At 36.1% G+C, this 19,277-nt stretch overlaps 1 protein-coding gene across 1 annotated transcript in view; it reads right to left on the bottom strand.

Moving 5' to 3' along the window:
• The window catches only part of ATRNL1 (attractin like 1), a 406,499-nt gene that overhangs the window by 331,451 nt on the left and 55,771 nt on the right, over nucleotides 1-19,277 (bottom strand). The window contains exons 9-12 of the mRNA XM_026050694.1: nucleotides 13,655-13,910; nucleotides 7,050-7,233; nucleotides 4,996-5,150; nucleotides 740-824 (exon numbers count right to left, since the gene is read on the bottom strand). Of these exons, the coding sequence (XP_025906479.1) occupies nucleotides 740-824; nucleotides 4,996-5,150; nucleotides 7,050-7,233; nucleotides 13,655-13,910 (680 nt within the window). The remainder of the gene's footprint in view (nucleotides 1-739; nucleotides 825-4,995; nucleotides 5,151-7,049; nucleotides 7,234-13,654; nucleotides 13,911-19,277) is intronic.

Below are 19,277 nucleotides of genomic sequence, written 5' to 3'. Positions count from 1 at the left end.
TATGCAAACCACCTTTTTTTTTTTTTTTTTTTTTTAATCTGATTTCAGTTTCCCACACCTTTCACATGAAAAAGATGATGATTGGTAGCCAATTTTCTCTCTTGTTGGTAGGCATGGGAAGCAGAGTTTAGCCATTAGGTCCAGCAAACTCCATTTCCACTCTATATTCTGTTTCCAGATTACATTTTACTGAACTCTCAAGTTTYACGAAAATATATTTTATAGCAGATAAGCAATATCTAATCTAATCTGATGCTGGCAGATGTTTTTTTCCTGTAAACTGTTGATAATCATCTTCAAAATCTTACTTTTTCCCATTATAGAAAATTCGGTAAGATTTTTTTTTTCCCAATTTTAGGCTTGTAGAAAAACAATGAATTAAATGTTGCAAGAAGATTCTAGCCATTACACAAAAGCAAGGACCAAAGAATTTCTAATTCACTGTAGGTCATAAGACAAAGAAAAATATGCTAAAAGGTTCATATAAAAAAAAAAAAAGCTTCTGAGCACATTTCACAGCACACAGCACATTGATGATTAGCTGTATTGATGATTTAAGACCTGTAAGAAGCTACTACTAACCACTATTTTTCATATCAATAAATTATATCTGTTGTACATCATTTAGGCACACTTCATGGAGGTATAACTGTTACCATGAGTGAGGTTTTTTTGTTTTTTGTTTTTTCCTTTTGGTTCAGAAAAATGGTCAGGAAAATTTAAAATAGGCTTCATTTACCCATTACTGACAACAGCAGTGTGACCAAATCTGTTGACATCTCTATGCAGATTAGGTTTTGGTAAAATCTTCCATTCATCACAAGCTGAAAGAGAAAAGGAAAGCACACGGGTTTGKATGGGTTTGCTGAGCAGGCGCTCCAAGAAGCTATTATCACTAAAAGCTTAAGCTTTATCTCATGTACTACCATGACATTTCTAAAGCAGAGAGGACTCCAGCAGAAGGATCCCGTTATGACAGTGCTCTCTGCATTCACAGCCYTCTTCAACTCCCATAACAACTCCTGTCATCACCCTGATCCTGTGATCAGCAACATAATCTTAACATTATTCACTCTCCAGTTAGCCGCAGAATTTCAATTCAAGTGTATTTCATGATACATCTGTGGATAACACATTTATCTATCTTCATAACTCAATCTTAAGATAAAACGTCTCCTTTAGTAGTGCCAGCCACCTGATTATTTTACTTTTGGTACCCTGATATCACCAGTTATCTTCCTTCCACAAAGTTTTTTTGAGACAAAAGTTACATCAGGACTTCCACTTAATATGAAGCATTCCAGAATCTCCATTTTAGCAATTCTGTACAAGCATTTAYGCGTGTGATTTTGGCACAGTTGCCTTTTTCTGCCATACTTAACTAAGATTTTAGATCTTTAAGAACTGTAAGTCCTTTGTCCACCAGTTCCTCTTTGAGTTTTATTGATTTGAAATAATCAAACCCCATAGTAGCACACCTAGACAGCAACCAATAAAACTTCCAGCAGACCAGATAAAAGAAAGTATTTTTCCAGAGAGCAGAAATGTATTTTCGGATTTGCTGTCTTAAGACGCTTCAAAATCATAGCAATGGACATGTTTCTATGGACAATGTTATGCTGCAGACTTCTCATTACATCACTGTGCTTATTTAAGTATATATACCAAATAATTACGAATTATGAAAATAGGGTAACTTAACAATTTGTATAACCTCTCCAGATTTCTCAGTCTTCACTTGTAATAAACATATTTGCATGTGGCAAGTTTTAAAGCTTTAAACTTTAAAAGCTTAAAACTTATGCATCAAATTAAGTTCTTTCTTGGTTCACCACASCTACGTTTAGTCATTTAAAAGTCAGTTCATTACCTGGACAGCGATGGCACTGCAGAGGTGRGGGGAACCTATCCTAAGACAGGCAAAATAAGTTGCATGGTGGAAATACCTGTGTCTGGTCTCCCTGCTAGAGGGAGGGGACAAAACTACCAATTTATATTAAAAGCAAACCTTAGACAGGTAAACTTAACAGCTATTCGTAGAGGTTCCTCTCTGTTACAGATGAATATAAAACCGCTGGTTTTGGAGGTAATAAAAAATCTAAAGCAAACTATTCATAAAACTATGTCACATATAATAAAAGATATAATCAACAATACTCTATGACCCAACTGGAGCATAAACAGCATAGGCTCTATCTCCACGGTTCAGCTTGTTTCCAGACAGCACCCATTTTTTACAAGACAGAGCACTACCCTCCATCATTTGCAACCTATCTAGGAAACATGATACTGATAACACAGTAAGTTTTGTCTTCCAAGCACTTCCCGAAACCTCAGGATGCGAATAAGGTAAACAAAATTCTGCAGATACCCATGCCATAATCATCTCCTTCTTAATAAAAGAAGTATTTATTATTATCTGAAAAAGTATGCTTGTATCTGATGTGTGCTGAGAGACTGTACATTTAATTTGTTCAAGAAAATAATACTGTAATTAAATTTCTATCAAATTAATCTTTATAAAAATTCTTAAAAATGAATTACTACATCTGGGGAGTTTTGCACTTCATCAAATTAAGGCATGCAAAATGCAACTTGCAGGAAAATATAATACTTTATGTGTAGAATTTGTAATTCATTAAATAAAGAAATACACTTGCATCACAAACAAAACAAACTACTGTAAATCATTTTCATGTAGTAGAATAATGCATTCCTGTGACGAGAAGGTCTGAAAGTTGCACTTATTCAGATCCCAGGATTCATAACCACTGCTCCTCAGGTGAAACAAGAGCAAAATAACAGCTTGCACTATCAGATCCTTACAAGGAGCTACAGAGCACAACACACGCGAAAAATTACAGCTGCTGTGAGAACGCTTCATTCAGATGCTCAGTCAAACTGGCAAGAAATAGCACGTTTGCTCCACATATTAAATGTGCCATTTGCTTCTGAGAGCAAACGCAAAGCAGTTGGTCTTGACACCCAAAGCCATAAAGAGCCAATTGCCGCCGCTGCAGAAAGGGTCGTATCCTGCCCTCCTGCACAACTGCAGGCAGCTGATAAACCCGAGCCAAAAGCGGATCCAGGAGCCATTCCGCACGCAGGCCCAGGCGGCCCAGATACATTCCCATTTCTTAGTTCCCGGGACAAGTGGATCAGCTCTTTGGCTCAGCTACAACTCGAGTGGTTGTATTTGCAATCTATACATAAAATAAGGGCCAGGAGCTCCAGGGAAGGGGAAAAGCTGTTTGTGGTGAGAGCAGGAGAGGAAGCTCCGGGCRCGTAACCACAGGCCTCTCTGCTCACCCTGGGCCCTCCGCTCCCTCCCGACAGCTCAGCCCCCATCCGGGCCCTCGGATAAAAACACCGGGCCACGATTCACTATCTTGCAGTGGCGAATAAACCCTGACAGAAAGTCAGGGGAAAGGAAGCAGGGAGAAGCGCAATTTTAAAAGATGACCCGAGAGGGGATAATAGGATAGATAAGGAAGGAAGCAGAGCCAGAAGGAGACTAATCTGTTCTCATCTGCATTAAAAAAATGAGAGGGAAAGAGGAGAAAGGCAGGCCAGACAGAAAAATGTAATGTCTGTAAGCCCCACTCTGAAAGCAGATGCTTCAGCTCTTCAGCATAGGGCAGCTCTGCATCACAGGGGTGATTTAGATAAGGGAAAACCCTCCACAAATTCAATACGTTAGGCAGGATTCAATTGAAAAGGCTGAGGGAGCAAGGGAAGTTAAAAAACAGGAAACACTAAGAACAGTAACATGAATGCACAGCAATGATAGAACATGATARCGAAGGAATGAAAAATAAGTAATACAAGCAAAGAACAAAATTTTCAACAATAAGAGGGGAATAATAAACTGAAAACATTTTCATCACGTTAAAACTATTAACAGAAAGGGATAAGCACTTCTGTCCTTACTTACCCCAAAAATGTATTTACTTATCTTTTCCAATGCATAAGGCATATTTATACCCATTTTTTTTGCCTCTATCTAAGCACTATAAGCAAAGCCACAGCAGAGACTAGTGCATGGCAGCAAACATCAGTTTCTGAATGATAGACAGTATGAACACAGGGATTCCAGAAGAAAAAATAATTCTTAGCCATTTATCAGTTATAAAAATAATCACAGCAAAGTAGTTACTTGACCCGAGTTGCTCTGAGACAAAGCTTAGTTCTCCATTCGAAGTTTTACACATTGTCATCTTGAGGACAAGAATCATGGGTTATCGTGACATTTAAAAACATAGGTTGATAACAGAAACAAGCAACCAAGTCAGCAAATTAGTGTAACATTCCTAATTTCTATCCTGGAACCAGAAATCAGAAATAGTAAGTGAAGATAGAGAATTAATATTTCACCAGCTTTCGGTCAAGCCAGTGACTAGATCCAAGCAAATCAACTAGGCTTAATGAAAAGGGTGAAATATTGCATAATTAAAAGCTGACAACGGCGAAGAAAAGAAAAATAATATGACARATTTATATTCAGAATAGAAGAAAATCTTACTTCTCCTTCTGCCCCCCAAAATTCAAGGTTCTTTAATACTGTATAGAGTTTCAGAAGAAAAAATAAATAAATAAATTCACTCTTGGAGATAACAGCTGCTAGGTTCTCTGTTCAATAAGTTTTTCATAACACTAAAATGCACTGACCACTGCAATTTATTTAGTAATATATGCACTATTCATGTTATAGGACAGCATAAGGAACACAGAAAAGTGATCAAGACTCCCAAATTTATCCAGTATACCTTGTACCACAAATYTAGATCTTCAAACTATTATAGAATAAAAGCCTGAATTTAATTAATCTAAAAAACTTACACCTTGTTAAAATTTTTGTGAGAAAGGCTTTTAAGGAGCACATCACCATGGCTTGAGAATGCAACATTAAATTTAAATACAAAATAATTGTATTCAAAGATACAGTTAAATACATTTAAAAACGCAATGAAGAAAAATACCATAAAAAATACCTACCTATATCATATGCAAGAAAATCAGCAGAAAAACACTTTGCACCGTTACTGAGAGAAGTATCATTGTGAGTGTTTCCACCAAAAATGAGCATAGCACCGTTGATTAAGACGGCTGAATGAAGATACCTTGCAAAACCACTCTCTTTCAAAATAGTCCTGCAAAACATAGGAGTAAATTGATATGTACCAGAATACGGTCATAAATACCTGAAGAATTTAATAAAAGGAAAAAATAAGACAAGGAAAACACTATGCTAAAACAAGCATTCATTAAATACGATATGATATATTTTGATTGTTTCTCAGATTATTAATTTTATCATTTTTCAAAGTAAAATAAATGAGGTTTATATTTTTCATAAGAAATTGAACGTATGCAAAGTTAAAGAAAATTACACAAAATCCTCTGTGCATTATGTAACTCTATTTTTTTTTTTTTTTTTCCTCTGGAAAAGTATACTGAAGAATTTTAGAGTGCTATAAGAATGCTTATCCCATCAAGGTTTTGGAAAGGAGAAACATTTTCACTTGGACACCCAGATTCAAACATCCAGCTTTTAACTTTAAAGAACAAATCCCTAATTACATCAGCGCATCCTTCATCTTTGGTCCTTTTTCATTCGCGGTGGCTTCCAAGGTCTGTTTGCAGCAGGGCAATGACCTGGGCCCAACAGTAGTAGATTTGTACTCCATCTGTCTAATACCAAACTGATATGGAGCTCGTGACAAGAAYAAAATACGGACCTGATTTCATCATGGCAAACATACCTTACCGAGGGAGAGAGCAGCCTTCTGTAAATTTTCCAACGTGAATCATTTAGCTAAAACTCCTGTAGACAGCTTTGCAAAGGGCTGCTCTAGCAGAGCAGCGGCTCTCTGCAAACAGTTGTCTTGCTCACTAAAGGCCTGAAATGCCATACAGAGTGATGACATCTTATTATCATAATTCTGTGTAAGCAGTGTATTTGCCTCAGCTAGTTTTCACTCCCACATTACAACAACTACTGTCAGAATAATCTTGAAATGAAGACAAAATAAGAGTTCTCTACATGATGCAAGGTGCCACACTAATATAARCAGTTATATACAGTCACTATTGGTTATTAAACCAATAATAATACTCTAATTTATTAACCATTAACCATGTCCTTCAAAAGATGTAATATCATTTTATTCCCAGAATAAAAAAAAATGCAAAAAAGCTACTGGTAGGGATAACAACTGAGCATGATGATTCTAACCATTTAAAAATAGATAAAAAGGAATAAAAAGATTCCATCTTTTTATCTATCCRTGATGTGAACAGCCACGAGCCTCTAGCATTCAAAAGACTCTCAGTGAAATCAAAATCATTCATTTCCAACAATCTGACCTGAGAACAAGTCTTGGGTACGTAAAGTTAGGTCATTAGTGCTCACGGCAAGTACTAAACTGCAAAAAATAAAGAGTTCTAAGAGATGTGTCTCAGAACATCTCTAAGGCAAGAAAAATTAAGTCATTTTGTATATATAACACTTGACATTCACATATTACAGTTAACTTGAGGAACACAGAATTGACAAATATTTATATGTTATTTATATACATTATATGAATAAGAAAGCATCCCTGTACCAAAAGCAAAAGGCTTTTTTTTTTTTTTTTTTCCCCACACAGCTTTGTGAAAACATCTTTCCAGAGTTCTAAGATTTTAGGACTTATTTATATGTATTTGCATACACAGTAGGATATCAGCAATATAATCAGAGCATGTGGAAACACTTTTTTTTTTTTTATAGTGGTTATAAGAGAATCTTTTCTTAATTTTTACAACATGCAACAAGCTTCTTCCTTGCCARTCCTTCAGTAGGCAGCTCTGTGAATCAGCTGGCTCGTGCCAAACTCACCATTTTTCTATCATGTTGCAGAATATGCACTGTTCTGCAACCTGCAAAGAGCATGGAGCTGTCTGTGCGACTTCACTGGCAACTTTTCCTTACGTTTTCTTCCCCTGTGACAAATACCTCTCCATTTTTGCTCTTTTTCTTAGTTCCCTACATTACAAACCCTACTTACCATGTCCTAGTATTAACTTCATATCTGTAAAGATCATCCACCAATCCATATTTATTGCCAGGCAGTGCTTTGTATCCACCATGGACATAGACAGATTTTGTCAATTCATCATAGACGCTAGTATGACCGTATCCACCTTGCACAATTGCTCCTTTGGTTTCAGGAACTAGCCAAGAATTAGACCCTGGAATAGATGGATAAGACAGATATAGAGTCTTAACATTGCCAAGACATAAAACTAGAAGTACATGCAAAATATGTCAATATTGCTGCAATCCTAAATACACCGATAATGAGGGACTACCTTTAAATCATAATTTTACAACAACATATCAAAATATCTGCAACTGGATAACACTACTAGTTTACTACCTGTTATTCTTAATTAAATCGTAAATGCAATGTTACCAAAGATCTACAGGTATCAGACAGTATGTCAAATTCCTCCAAAATTCAACACACACCCCAAAACACCCCTAAAATATTTTGGTAAATAGAAAATGAGCAGTTAGGATGATTTTCACTCCACCTTAACTCTGTCCCTCTTGAGGGACAGACGGTCACTCTGCACAATTGTGACTGAACCATTTGCAGTAGTAAGGCAGAAACAGACCTGCTACAAGCTGTGATCTCACCAAAACATATAGCCTCAGATGGCTGAAAATATACACTGGAGAAAGAAATTTTGCTGGTAAACTATTAAAGTTATTACACTAAAACCATTTTCCAGTGATTGTTCAATACATTTTAACTGCAAATATACCACTTGCTGAAATCTCCACAAGGATAAATTCGATAGGACCTCATTTAGAGCTTATAGTTAAATCCACTTTTTACATCCATTATTAGCAGCATTAATAGCTATAAAGAGGCACTAAATAATGCTAATCACAATAACTACTCATACTGAAGAATAAAATGTATCTAGGTTAAGTGATTTTTCATTGCTTATTGACTGCAAATTTCCAGTTTTCTCCGTCTTCCCAGGAAAGAGGCATGAACTGTGTGYTAGTCCATCCAAAATTTACAATTTGGGTAAGAGGGCTCGTGAGAAGTCTGTTGATATCTTTCTAAATATTGATCAGACTGCCAGCTATGCCCATCAGGGAAAAAAACTATTTGTCTGCAAAGTATACCTTGCATTTGTACTTCACACAGTACTTAGAATATTTTTAAGGTAAAATCGCGTATTACAYTATGTTATATGACTTGTTCTGAAATAGAGGAAGGCTGTTCCTTCCTGTATAATAAAAAAAAAATATGCTATGGATAACTAACATTTGAGAAAAGAGGTCTATAGACATCTCTAAAATAAATGTGAGAAGGAATATTACAGTTTCTATTTCTAAAATTGTTAAACTACCTAAACTTTGACACTGAAACCTGCAATATAAACATGCAATTTTTTTCCCTTTTGCATTTCTCCATCATCTTGAATTTTGAAATATTCGGAACAAAAAAGGGCAGTTTCTGTAGGATCTCTGTCTGAATGTAAAGACTTTTATGCACACGATCCCTTTTATTTAACTATTCATTGAGTCTTCTTTTTAACTATTCATTGCTGAGTCTTCATTAAGCAACAAACTGAATACTTTAAGTAAATTCCAATATTCTTGGACATACTTACATAACTTGCCCCTACCCAGAGACATCCTACTCTTTCTCTTCTGAGATTACATGAACTTTAATGAAATCAGTCATGTAAAGCTCTGCAAAGTCAACAACTTGAGACAAATTAGCCTACAATTGACTGATTACTATTCCAACTTTCCACTTTATAATGGAAATAGCTCTACTACAAACATGTTTCTCCACCCATAACTCTCCATGTTTAAATCTCATAAATCTAATCGAGAACATACAAATACGGTCAAACTCATTTTGAAAAACCACAGAAAACAAAATCACCTCAACTTGCTTGTATTTTTCACSTGTAATTTAAATCTTAACAATAAATATGACATTGTTGATCAGTCAAGCAATTTCCTGGAGAAGTCTAGACAACTTAGGATTATAAAGTCTGCCAGTAGGAAGCATTTTAAACAAATACTGCAAGATATTACTGAAGGCATAGTGCTCACACAAAAGAACAGGAGGAAAGAGATGATCTGAACAAATACCAAACAAGCTGGCCTCAGAAATATGCAAAGGTTAAGAACAAAGTGTAGAAAAGTAAAAATAAATATGTTTAAATAACAGAATACTTTACAGAACAATGTACCAAGTAACCAAAGTAACAATGTACAATTGCCTAAAAGCAATTGTACAAGACAGCATACAATGTCTCAACTCTCTGGCCTCAAATATAACGTCACTATGGGAAATTAGTAACCCCAATAATTGAAGGTCATTTGGGCACAGATAAAGAAGCAGCAATGAGCAATACTGAAAGGTGCCGGGACTAAGGATCAGGTACCAGAACAATTGCATTTTGTAAGCACTTTCACAAATTTGAGATGTGACAAGGATATAAATTTAGGCACCATCAATTCACAGAAGCAGCAAGATAATAATACAGAGTGCCTTGGATGAACCTACCTACTGAAAAGACTGATCAAGATTCAATAATAACGTATTGATATTGTGCAAGTTATTGTGCACAACTATTAGCACAATGATTATGAACTTCCGTAAAATAGAAGCTCATAGGTYAGCAAGGACTGAGAATAGTAAGTAGGTGCACCACTTCTTTGGAGAAGGTCTCTCAGCCATTAATGAGCCATTAATGACATTTTCATGGTTGTATTGCAGAGGTCATCTTAGTACATCTCAAGTGAGGTGTTCCCAATAATGTAGAATTATAGTTATTTAGACAGACACTAGTGAAATCACACCTGAAATATCACAGGCATTTCTTGAGCATCCATGTTCAAGAAAGATGAACTCACTGTGGAAGAGGTGCAGAGGTGAACTATTATAATGAGAGGAATAGGCAAGGTTACCTTAATTAGTATARCAAAAAGGAAGGTTGGTATCTATAAACATATGCAAAAAGAATAAATGCCAGGAAGGGAGATCAGCTGCATATACCACAACGATATATCATTTGGAACACATAGAGATATAAATTAGCCACTGATAAAAGGAGGTTAAGATTTACAGAATGCCTAGCTGTTAAGATTACAAATCCTGAAAATACTTTCCAGCGATGCTGCTAAACGAATAAACAAAAAAAAATGTTTTAAGATCAAACTTCATCTATTATTCAAATCACTAAATATGCTGTTCACATGAAAAAAAATGTACTAATCTCAATAGCCACGCTGATCCTTTCTATGCTTTTGGTCATATCAAGTTAATCACAGGTCAAGTTGTAATACTTCCAGTAGCAAAATAAAGGAAATAACAAATAAGACTAAAATGTACTTTTTCTTTTTTAGCTTGTTTCTTTGCACAAAACTTAGAAGGCCAAATCAAGGACTACTTAATTTGGCACTTATTTTAYCTTTCATCAGTGGAAAGAGAACAAATAAAATAGCTTTTTGAGATAAATATATATAAGTGTTTCTAAAAATAAAAAAGTATGCGAAGATTTTCTTAATATTTGTATTTATAAACACAGAATCCTCTATGAAGGCTTTTTGAAACTTCAACTAAAACAATACTAATATTATATTCACCTTCAGACTCACATTGAGATTTTCAGGTTTATAAGGTATTGCTAGCCTAAAGGGAAATAAATTTCCCTGGGGAGTAACCCAGAAAAGCTTTATGGTCCAGGTTAGTAAAACAATTCACATAATTCCCATATCAAGATTTATTGGTTACTCAAAGCCATAACTCTGAGTATAGCAAGAAAGGACACGGGGAAGCTCCTTTGCTCTTGCAACAGCCACGATGCCTCTGGAGCAGAAATGAATCCCCCAGCTTTCACAAGGGGAAAGTCTGGCTGCAGATCACGTCTGATTTTTCTACCACTTATTTGCCTTCATCACAAATCACTTTCTTCACTCATCTGACAACATCAAAGAAATTTTTGGATGATGCACACGTTAGATAAACACATTTTGTCAAAAGAACTGCAAAGCACAACACCTATGGGTAAAACCAAGGAGTCCACAAACAAGCCCTTTTTAGGTGGTTCCTAACTCAAGGCTACTGAAACACAGGTCGTACCTGAAGCAGACTTTATCACCAGATTTTCATATATTAAAACATGATTAGATCATGGTTTAAGATACATGTTTCAGTAGGTAAGTGGTAAACACTTGAAAAATCCTCTTCATTACAAGCATCATGGGTGATAACCTCCAGAGAATGTGAAATGCTACAGCAGTATGTGTTTTCAAGCAAGCAGATAAAAGAGGGACTCTGCAAGGTCAGAAACCCTTCTGGATGACTCTTCCTTTGTAGCTGTGATTTCTAGGGGGTTTAGGGCACCATTTTCACCCTCTCCAATACCTACTGCATTTAGAGGCTAAAATATCAAAGAAACTAGTCCTTCAGTTCTAACCAGTGCACCCTGGAATTCCAGGGTGAAAAATGGTCCTACCCAAGCAAAACTGTAGATAAATGCTGCATGTGGCACAAAATTCAGGAAAAATTGCCATAAGATTCATTCAAACTTGGGGGAAGGAAACACTGGACAGTCCAGGAGGTTAAACATGAGGATTCTCAATTGCAAAATTACCCAGCCACAGCTCATAAAGCACGTTCTGCAAAGCACTGCCCGAGCAAATAATGATCACCACAGATTCACTGAAATTCATGGGTTTACACTGCAAGACCCTATATTTTATAAGTAATGCAATAATGAAGCACATTTTCTGCTAAAAACTAGATTTCCCACCCTCATAATATTACCTCAGAATGGAGACAATCAGTTGAGATTATTTTAGACCCACAGAGCAAAATGTTTTTTCTCCTGCTTAGAGCTTATAGCCACTGGTTGAAAGGGATTTTCTGTTTGTTTTTTCAATATGCTTAGTTGTAGATAACAGTCCTTTTTACTAATCCTTCTCAAGTGCAGCTCTAGCATATTAAGGAAGTTTTAAAATAGGAACGAGTTGCACATTTCTATCAAGCCAGCAATAAAATACTCCACAGACAGAGAAAATTTTACATTGCACAGGGAACCATATGCTGCTCCTCATTTTTTTTTCTTCTCTCTTCACTAGCAATCTAATAAATAATGATGAAGAATAATCTTGGTACTCTTCTCCACACTAGCAAAGAAGCACGTGATATTCAATATTTCAATAGATATTAGAATTTAAAAAGCTCAGAATATTAGAATAACTTTTTTTATTCATTTTCTTTATTCTTTATTCATTTTCTTTCTCTTTAAAACTAGATTTCTAGTATTTTCTTTCTTTTTGATTCCTTCAGAGATTAAATGTAGTTACTAGTCATTTATCCCTTGCCTTAAGCTTAAAATGTCGTAGAGAAACATTTTTTTGAGAAGATTAAATATTGAATTTTAAGAATAGTTGCATGATGTTTTACAAAACTTGTCGACGTGAACAAAAAGTATTGTGACCGTCTTCTTCCTATTCCCATTCCTTTTTTCCTTGTTTTGCACTGTTACAAACTTTAACACTGTCAAAGCTAAGTTGCCAAGAAAGTACAAGGGCTCTGAGTATAAGGTTTGAATGGGTTTCCCCATCCCAAAAATCTACRTAAATATAGTGTTTCTATACATATGCAGTAATACATCCATACAAAAAGAAATAAAATTAAACACCTCATGATGTCCAATACTGTAACATAAAAATATTACCCTGAATTTTATATGCATGTATTCTGTGATTCTTTAAATAACTGTTAGAAAACTGGGTCAATTTTATGCAAAATAAAATGAAAAAGGCAAGAGAAGATTAGCATTTCAATTAATAGGCATATTAATATTCTTAAGGATTCATCATAAGGCATATTTTCTTTTTCCCCGACAAAAACAAGATCTTGGAATTACTACGTAGGAGATAAAGCACTATAGTTTGTGCTTTCTTGTGTTTTATATGAATGTGAGAAGGTTATTTAGTTCTAAAAATCTAAAATAATCCAAATCTTGCAAGTTTGCAGGAGGTCTCTTCACAGTTGTAGCAAATTATTTATGAAAATTGACATTAATTATATTTCTTCACTACTAATAGCAACAATTGTTTGCTTTAGACAGAATCAGATAAATGACAATTTGAAGTTATTACTTTGAAAATCAGAATGAAAATATTAGAGCATTATTAGTTAAAGCCTTAAAAYACCTAGATTCTTTTGGTAGCTAATGTGCATAATGCTCTATTTTAATTTTCTTTTTTGATCTATTTAATATTTTTTACTCCATCTACTCTGTGGCAAAAATGGGCAAGTTTTATCATAACCACAACTGCCGTGTGAAAGTTCTGGTTTCACCTTTGCATTCATTAGAATCCCACATTCATAAGCATGATAATGGATATCCAAAGGAAGTGCACCTCAAACATGCCYGAAACGCTAATGATTAACATGAAAGCTGTTCTGCAAAATTTATAGGTAAGCAAAAAAGATGAAATTGTGTTTATTCAAACATAAACATATCTATTATTCAAATATTAAACATATCTAAAACCAAAAGTGTCCTTCAGTTAAAATTATCAGGACCTGACAAAAACAATTYGAACGAAACTTACTGATGTAGTATTCTTGCACAATGCTTGTATAGCCGTATATGGCAGAGTATCCAAAAATGATGATCATAACTACATCTCTGCTATCCAGCTCTACTATGTGTGCTGAGTGACCCTCCACAGCATATTGTTGGCCATGTACAAGCACTGCGGGAGTTCTGGTACTCCAGGCTTGACTGGGTATGTTGAAAATCCACAACTCATCAGTGACGTTCCCATTGTTGGTTTCAATTTTGCCTCCATACATGTAGATGTCGTCCTGCAAAAATTGGGAAGGGGRAGAGAAAGAATTAATGGAGCAGAAAAACAGATAACATTTGAACCGCGTAATTCTACAGTGTGTATTTCATAACATGAGATATAAATCTTCACATTTAATTGGCATTATATTAATCAGACTTATCAAGACTTAATCCCAGACAGCGATACTTAAACGAAATCAAAGGTGATGATAAAGACACTTTTACAGAGGAAAAAAATGCAAATATGAAAATGACATTAAAATGAGTCTAAGTCAGACTACTATGGGCAGAAAACCCTTCATTACCTGTCTCTTAATTCATAATACAGATTTCTATTAAAAATGATTTTATACTGTTTACATGTTACTTTCCATACTAAGCCTTACCTATGGGGATTTTATTTTGTGAGTGTGCCAGAGACCACACTTTCTATTAATAGCAATGTAACTTAAGTGCTGATAAATCCTCAAAATTGTGCCTAAAGAAAAGGGCTGACATGAACAGCATCCTCTCAGGTGCATTTGCTAACATTAAATGGTATAGGGCAACACCTTGAGCTCTTCTAAGAAGAAGCAAAACAGATTTCACAGTCTTCATGGACCACATATCTGAAACAGTAATTCCATCTCTCTTGATAAGTAATGAATGCTTTACTTAAGTATTGAAGGCTGACTCTACCAGTTGAGCTTAAATTCCCCATCAAGAAGAGTAAATCAGAGCATACAAAGGAATGCAATTACAGAATGAATTCAAACTTGTCAGCATCACAGACCGGCACATTGTTGCGGGAATGCATCGAAACATAGCAGGAAGGCTTGTTTTGAAATATCTCTCAATTCTTAGTAAGTGTTAACTAGAAAGGAGGAGGAAACTGGTTTTATTTTTGTTTGTTTTGAAAAGAAAATGCAATTCCTTCAGATACTGCCTTCTTTCATTAGCTGTCACTGATAAAGACAGAAAATAAAAAACGTGTTTCAAACTCTTCTGGCTCCAAAGTTGCCTTGGGAATAGTGCCAATTGGAGTATAACCGGAATGCTGACAAAGGACGAAGAACCAGAATGCAATTTCATTTTTCAGAGTGTAAATTTTAGCTTCAGTGGGGAAGCTTAAATTTGATCTGAAAACTACCAAAATATCAGCTTCCGACCTTAGAGGAATGAGCAACATCAAGGTTGATAAAAATTCCTAGGTGATGAGAGAAAGGTAAGTGCACTGAATATGAGCATCCCATTCCTTTTTAAGGCAAAATATTGATGGTGTCTCAACACTTGACCCATTTCCTGCTAGGATAATTCATCATAAAATGAATCAGAGTTAACCTGTGACCCTGCCTCCTCCTTTCGCCTAATCTCTAAACTATTATAATATTTTAGTTATTTAATCATTAAACTATTATATTATCATATTACAACTATTATTAAACTATTATATTATCATATTACAACTATTATTAAACTTCTAAAAGACTATTAATCACGTATCTTTTTCTGTCCACTATTAGATATTTAGGTAACATGGTGCTACCATTAAACTGTCCAGCAAAAGGACTGATCTCAACAATACCGTGGCTCATGTCAGCATTGATGCATTGACTGGTGTTGCCTACAACCACTGCATTAAGATACACTTTGTACAGCAGCTTTTTCAATAATTTTACTGTAGAATTTTCCTTAATGAAAAACAATGTGATGGCATGAACTATGTTTTAAGCTGTTTGCCCAAGTGTAAACACACAGGCTTCATTTTTCTTCCCTGAAGATTCAACTTCAGTTCACCCTGCCAGMATGGGCTTCCCACGTCTTGGAAACGAGCCACTGAATCTGCTACATGCTTTCCTCCTATATCTAAGCTCCTTTCCTATCCGGAGTCGTGCAGACGTCACTGTGCTGCAGAACTTCAGCTGTCCCACAGCTTCTGATTTCTAAGACTTTCAGAAAATTGTGCCCGCCCAGCAGCATCGCCTAGCTATGGCACGGTGATTTGAATCACCTGGCTTCAAGTGCTTTACAAAGGGGCCGTTTAGAGTGAGGAAAACAACACAGGCCAAGGCAGCTACCCAACAGAAAGCTAAAAGACCRAGTAAAGGTACCCACTTTGGTGCCCACAGGGCTCAAAAACATGCTGTAGCCAGTAAGCTACTTGAGATACTTAATTCCTCCAGGACATATTATCCAGGAAAGTTACAGTAAGCTGGTATTTTACTCTAGTGTTTGCCAACTACTAGGAGTAAGTAGATTAGAACAGATTGCTCTTTGCTCATCTCTGTTTTTGACTGTGGAACTGAATTCCCCCATCTAAATGGTTTCTGTAAACAAAGATTGCAATTCATGTTTCAGAATTGCCATTTAATACCACAGCCTCAGGCATACTGTGGAGCTACAATCTCTCATCAGCCTTCAGGCAGAAATACCTAGACACCTCTCATTCTCAAAATTTTTGTATAAATAAAAATAAATATCTTTATTCACTAAAATATAGCACCTTTGATTCTTATTSAACTTACTTGAGTCTTCATGTCATTCCTTTTCCCTCCATAAGACCAAACAGYTGACTGAATTTTAGGGTTTAAATTAAAAAACAAACGAACAAAAACTTCCTGTATCTGAAGCAATAGAACTTGCTGCATTACTAAAGCAATTTTTGTGGTACATCCAGAAAGTAGTTCTCAGGAACTAAATACAAAGCATGAACAAACAAAAGGATTACGACACAACCTTGTGAATGATCCCATACACTCATTCTCGGTCAGCATTAACATTTTTCAAGAAAATATCCCTTATAAGCACCTGAATCCTCTTTTTACAGACACTGTAACAGAGGAATACGCTAACTCAGCACAGCTAGATTCTATCRAAGGTCTAAAACTACTTGTTAAATCATATCAAGTATCTCTTGATAGTAATGAGCAATGAAGGTAGTGATAGCCAGAAGCCTTTTCCGATCACATTCTCAGTTCCTTCTCTCTCTCAACTCTTCCAAAAAAAGCACAAAGAAACATTTCACTTGATGGACCAGGATGACAATTTGAGAATCCCTACAGAATGGGCAACATTCAGCAAAATTTTCAAATCAGGTAATGTTAAATTGGAATTACAACTAAAAGGCAATGTAAAACTCTCCTATTGCACCATGTATCACAATAAGACTAGAAGTTATCATATATTAACATGGGACTTGAGGAAACTATCTGACAGTAACTCATTCACTGCAAATCAATTTTAGCATTTAATACACAGCACCTGGGTTAGGCCTGTCTAACATCTCCTCCTCCTTTCCCCAAACCATTAACTTTTTCAATATGGTAACACCATTGGGAATATTCATTTTTCTCTTCTGTAAAGAACAGAAATGAATAGTCAACATCYCCACTTGATTCCATAATCCTCCCACCAGATCAGGGTGGACAGAACACAGGACAGACTCATTCCTTGTGACAATTACATCTTTTTCAGGAAAAGGTCTCCCTCTCCCAGTCTGTTTTATTATTCTAAGCTTATTGTGGAACTAGATGTATGCTGAATAAGAACCTAAAYAAAACGCACGCTGAGTTACAAATGGAGCATATTATAACCTAAGCTTCCAAACAGGATCAAATCCAAGTTCATGATAGCACATATTGCAGCAGTTTATATCTCAGTTTAAACTTCCTCAAAAGTCCTGGCATGTTACCTCTTCATTTCCACTAATTTCAAAGTTGTTTCACACTGTACATAAGGTTTACTTCAAAGAAGAATTCCCTTAAGTCTGTTTGTTTACCTCCTAAAGTCATTATTTTTTGACAGGAAAGAAGGTAGAGTACTTCTGGCAAAAGCCTAACTTCCACATTTCCTTGCTTTCATGAACATTCCTTCATTTATAGAAAACTAGGATGGAAAGTGTGGGAAGTGTCCAAAAAAGCTATGCAAGCAGAGATTTAATATTGATGAAGGTACAGCTGGAATTCTAGCAGCAATGTCAGTCAATGTCATTTCCATACTGAATATTTGGATTAAAAATATTGAAAGAAAGGAATAAGTAATGAGGACTGCATAGAAGAGAATTAACCATGCCTCTGCTTTTAGACCTGCTAGACAGAGGCCAATGATGTTTGGGCTTCACCTTTTAAACTGACTGAAATGTAATACTGAACCCAGTAGCACAGCATTTTTATGTAAAAAAACTACTCTCTCGATGTGTAAAGTCCGTTGAAAATGAACTCTGAATATGCTCTGATCTAAACCACTTTTAAGTGTGTAATGGCTCATCTTATCTATTTTTCAACAACTTCTGAGGYCTTCTGTGGACAAGAATTAAAAGGCAAGCCATGCATGGATTGGATATAATTGAAAGGCATAGAGTAATAATCTATGTGCACTTGGTGTACAACCTGATAATAAAAACTGAAAAATTAAGACTTTTCATTACTAGAGCTGTCCTAAATAGCCTACAAATGGGCCCCAACCATAGGCTACAACCACAATAGCCTACAAAGATGCTTATATAAAACAACAGTAACACACCAATTGGCAAAAGACACTCACCTGTAACAAAGCAAACAAAAGTGCTATTGTTGTTTATTTTGTCAGCTCTAGCCTTCACAGATTCACAGATTATTTAAGGTTAGAAGGGACCATCTAGTCCAACCTTCCTGCTCAAGCAGGCACACCTAGAGCATGTGGCACAGGGCGGCATCCAGGCGGGTTTTGAAGACCTCCAGAGTAGGAGACTCCACAACCTCCCTGGGSAGCCTGTTCCACTGCTCTGTCACCCTAACAGTAAAGAAGTTGCTCCTCACCTGGAGACAGAACTTCTTATGCTTCAGCTCGTGGCCATTACCCCTCGTCCTATCGCTGGCCACCAGTGAGAACAGCCTGTCCCCTTCCTCCCTGCATTCTCCCTTCCTGAACTTRTACATATTAATCATATCCCCTCTGAGCCGTCTCTTCTCCAGAGAAAACAGGCCCAGCTCRCTCAGCCTCTCTTCATACGAGAGATGTTCCATTCCCTTAATCATCCTGATTGCCCTTCTCTGGACCCTCTCCAGAAGCTCCACGTCCCTCCTATACTGGGGTGCCCAGAACTGAACACAGTACTCCAGGTGCGGCCTCACCAGAGCTGAGTAGAGCTCAATTAGATGTTCAATTAGATAATTTAATGTTCAATTAGATAAATAAAAATACCAGGATGTCCAGTCATCTTTCCACTGTCTTAAGAGTACCAAAAACAGTTTAATTATGAGGTCAAGTTTTATGTACTTCTCAGTCTGCTTTATTCCAGGAATCTTGTATTTTTTAAATTTACTAGCTAATTTCCTATCTAGTCACTGCTTACTAGCAATGCTGTAAGACCTTTAGAAACTTCAGAAGCCATTCCCTCTGGTCTATCAATAATCTCTTTCCACGAA

Source organism: Nothoprocta perdicaria, unplaced genomic scaffold, assembly GCF_003342845.1.
Source record: "Nothoprocta perdicaria isolate Ctin4 unplaced genomic scaffold, notPer1 scaffold_7, whole genome shotgun sequence".
Lineage (NCBI taxonomy): Eukaryota > Metazoa > Chordata > Aves > Tinamiformes > Tinamidae > Nothoprocta > Nothoprocta perdicaria.
Note: the sequence above shows the minus strand (reverse complement) of the source record. Positions and strands in the feature narration are given on the sequence as shown.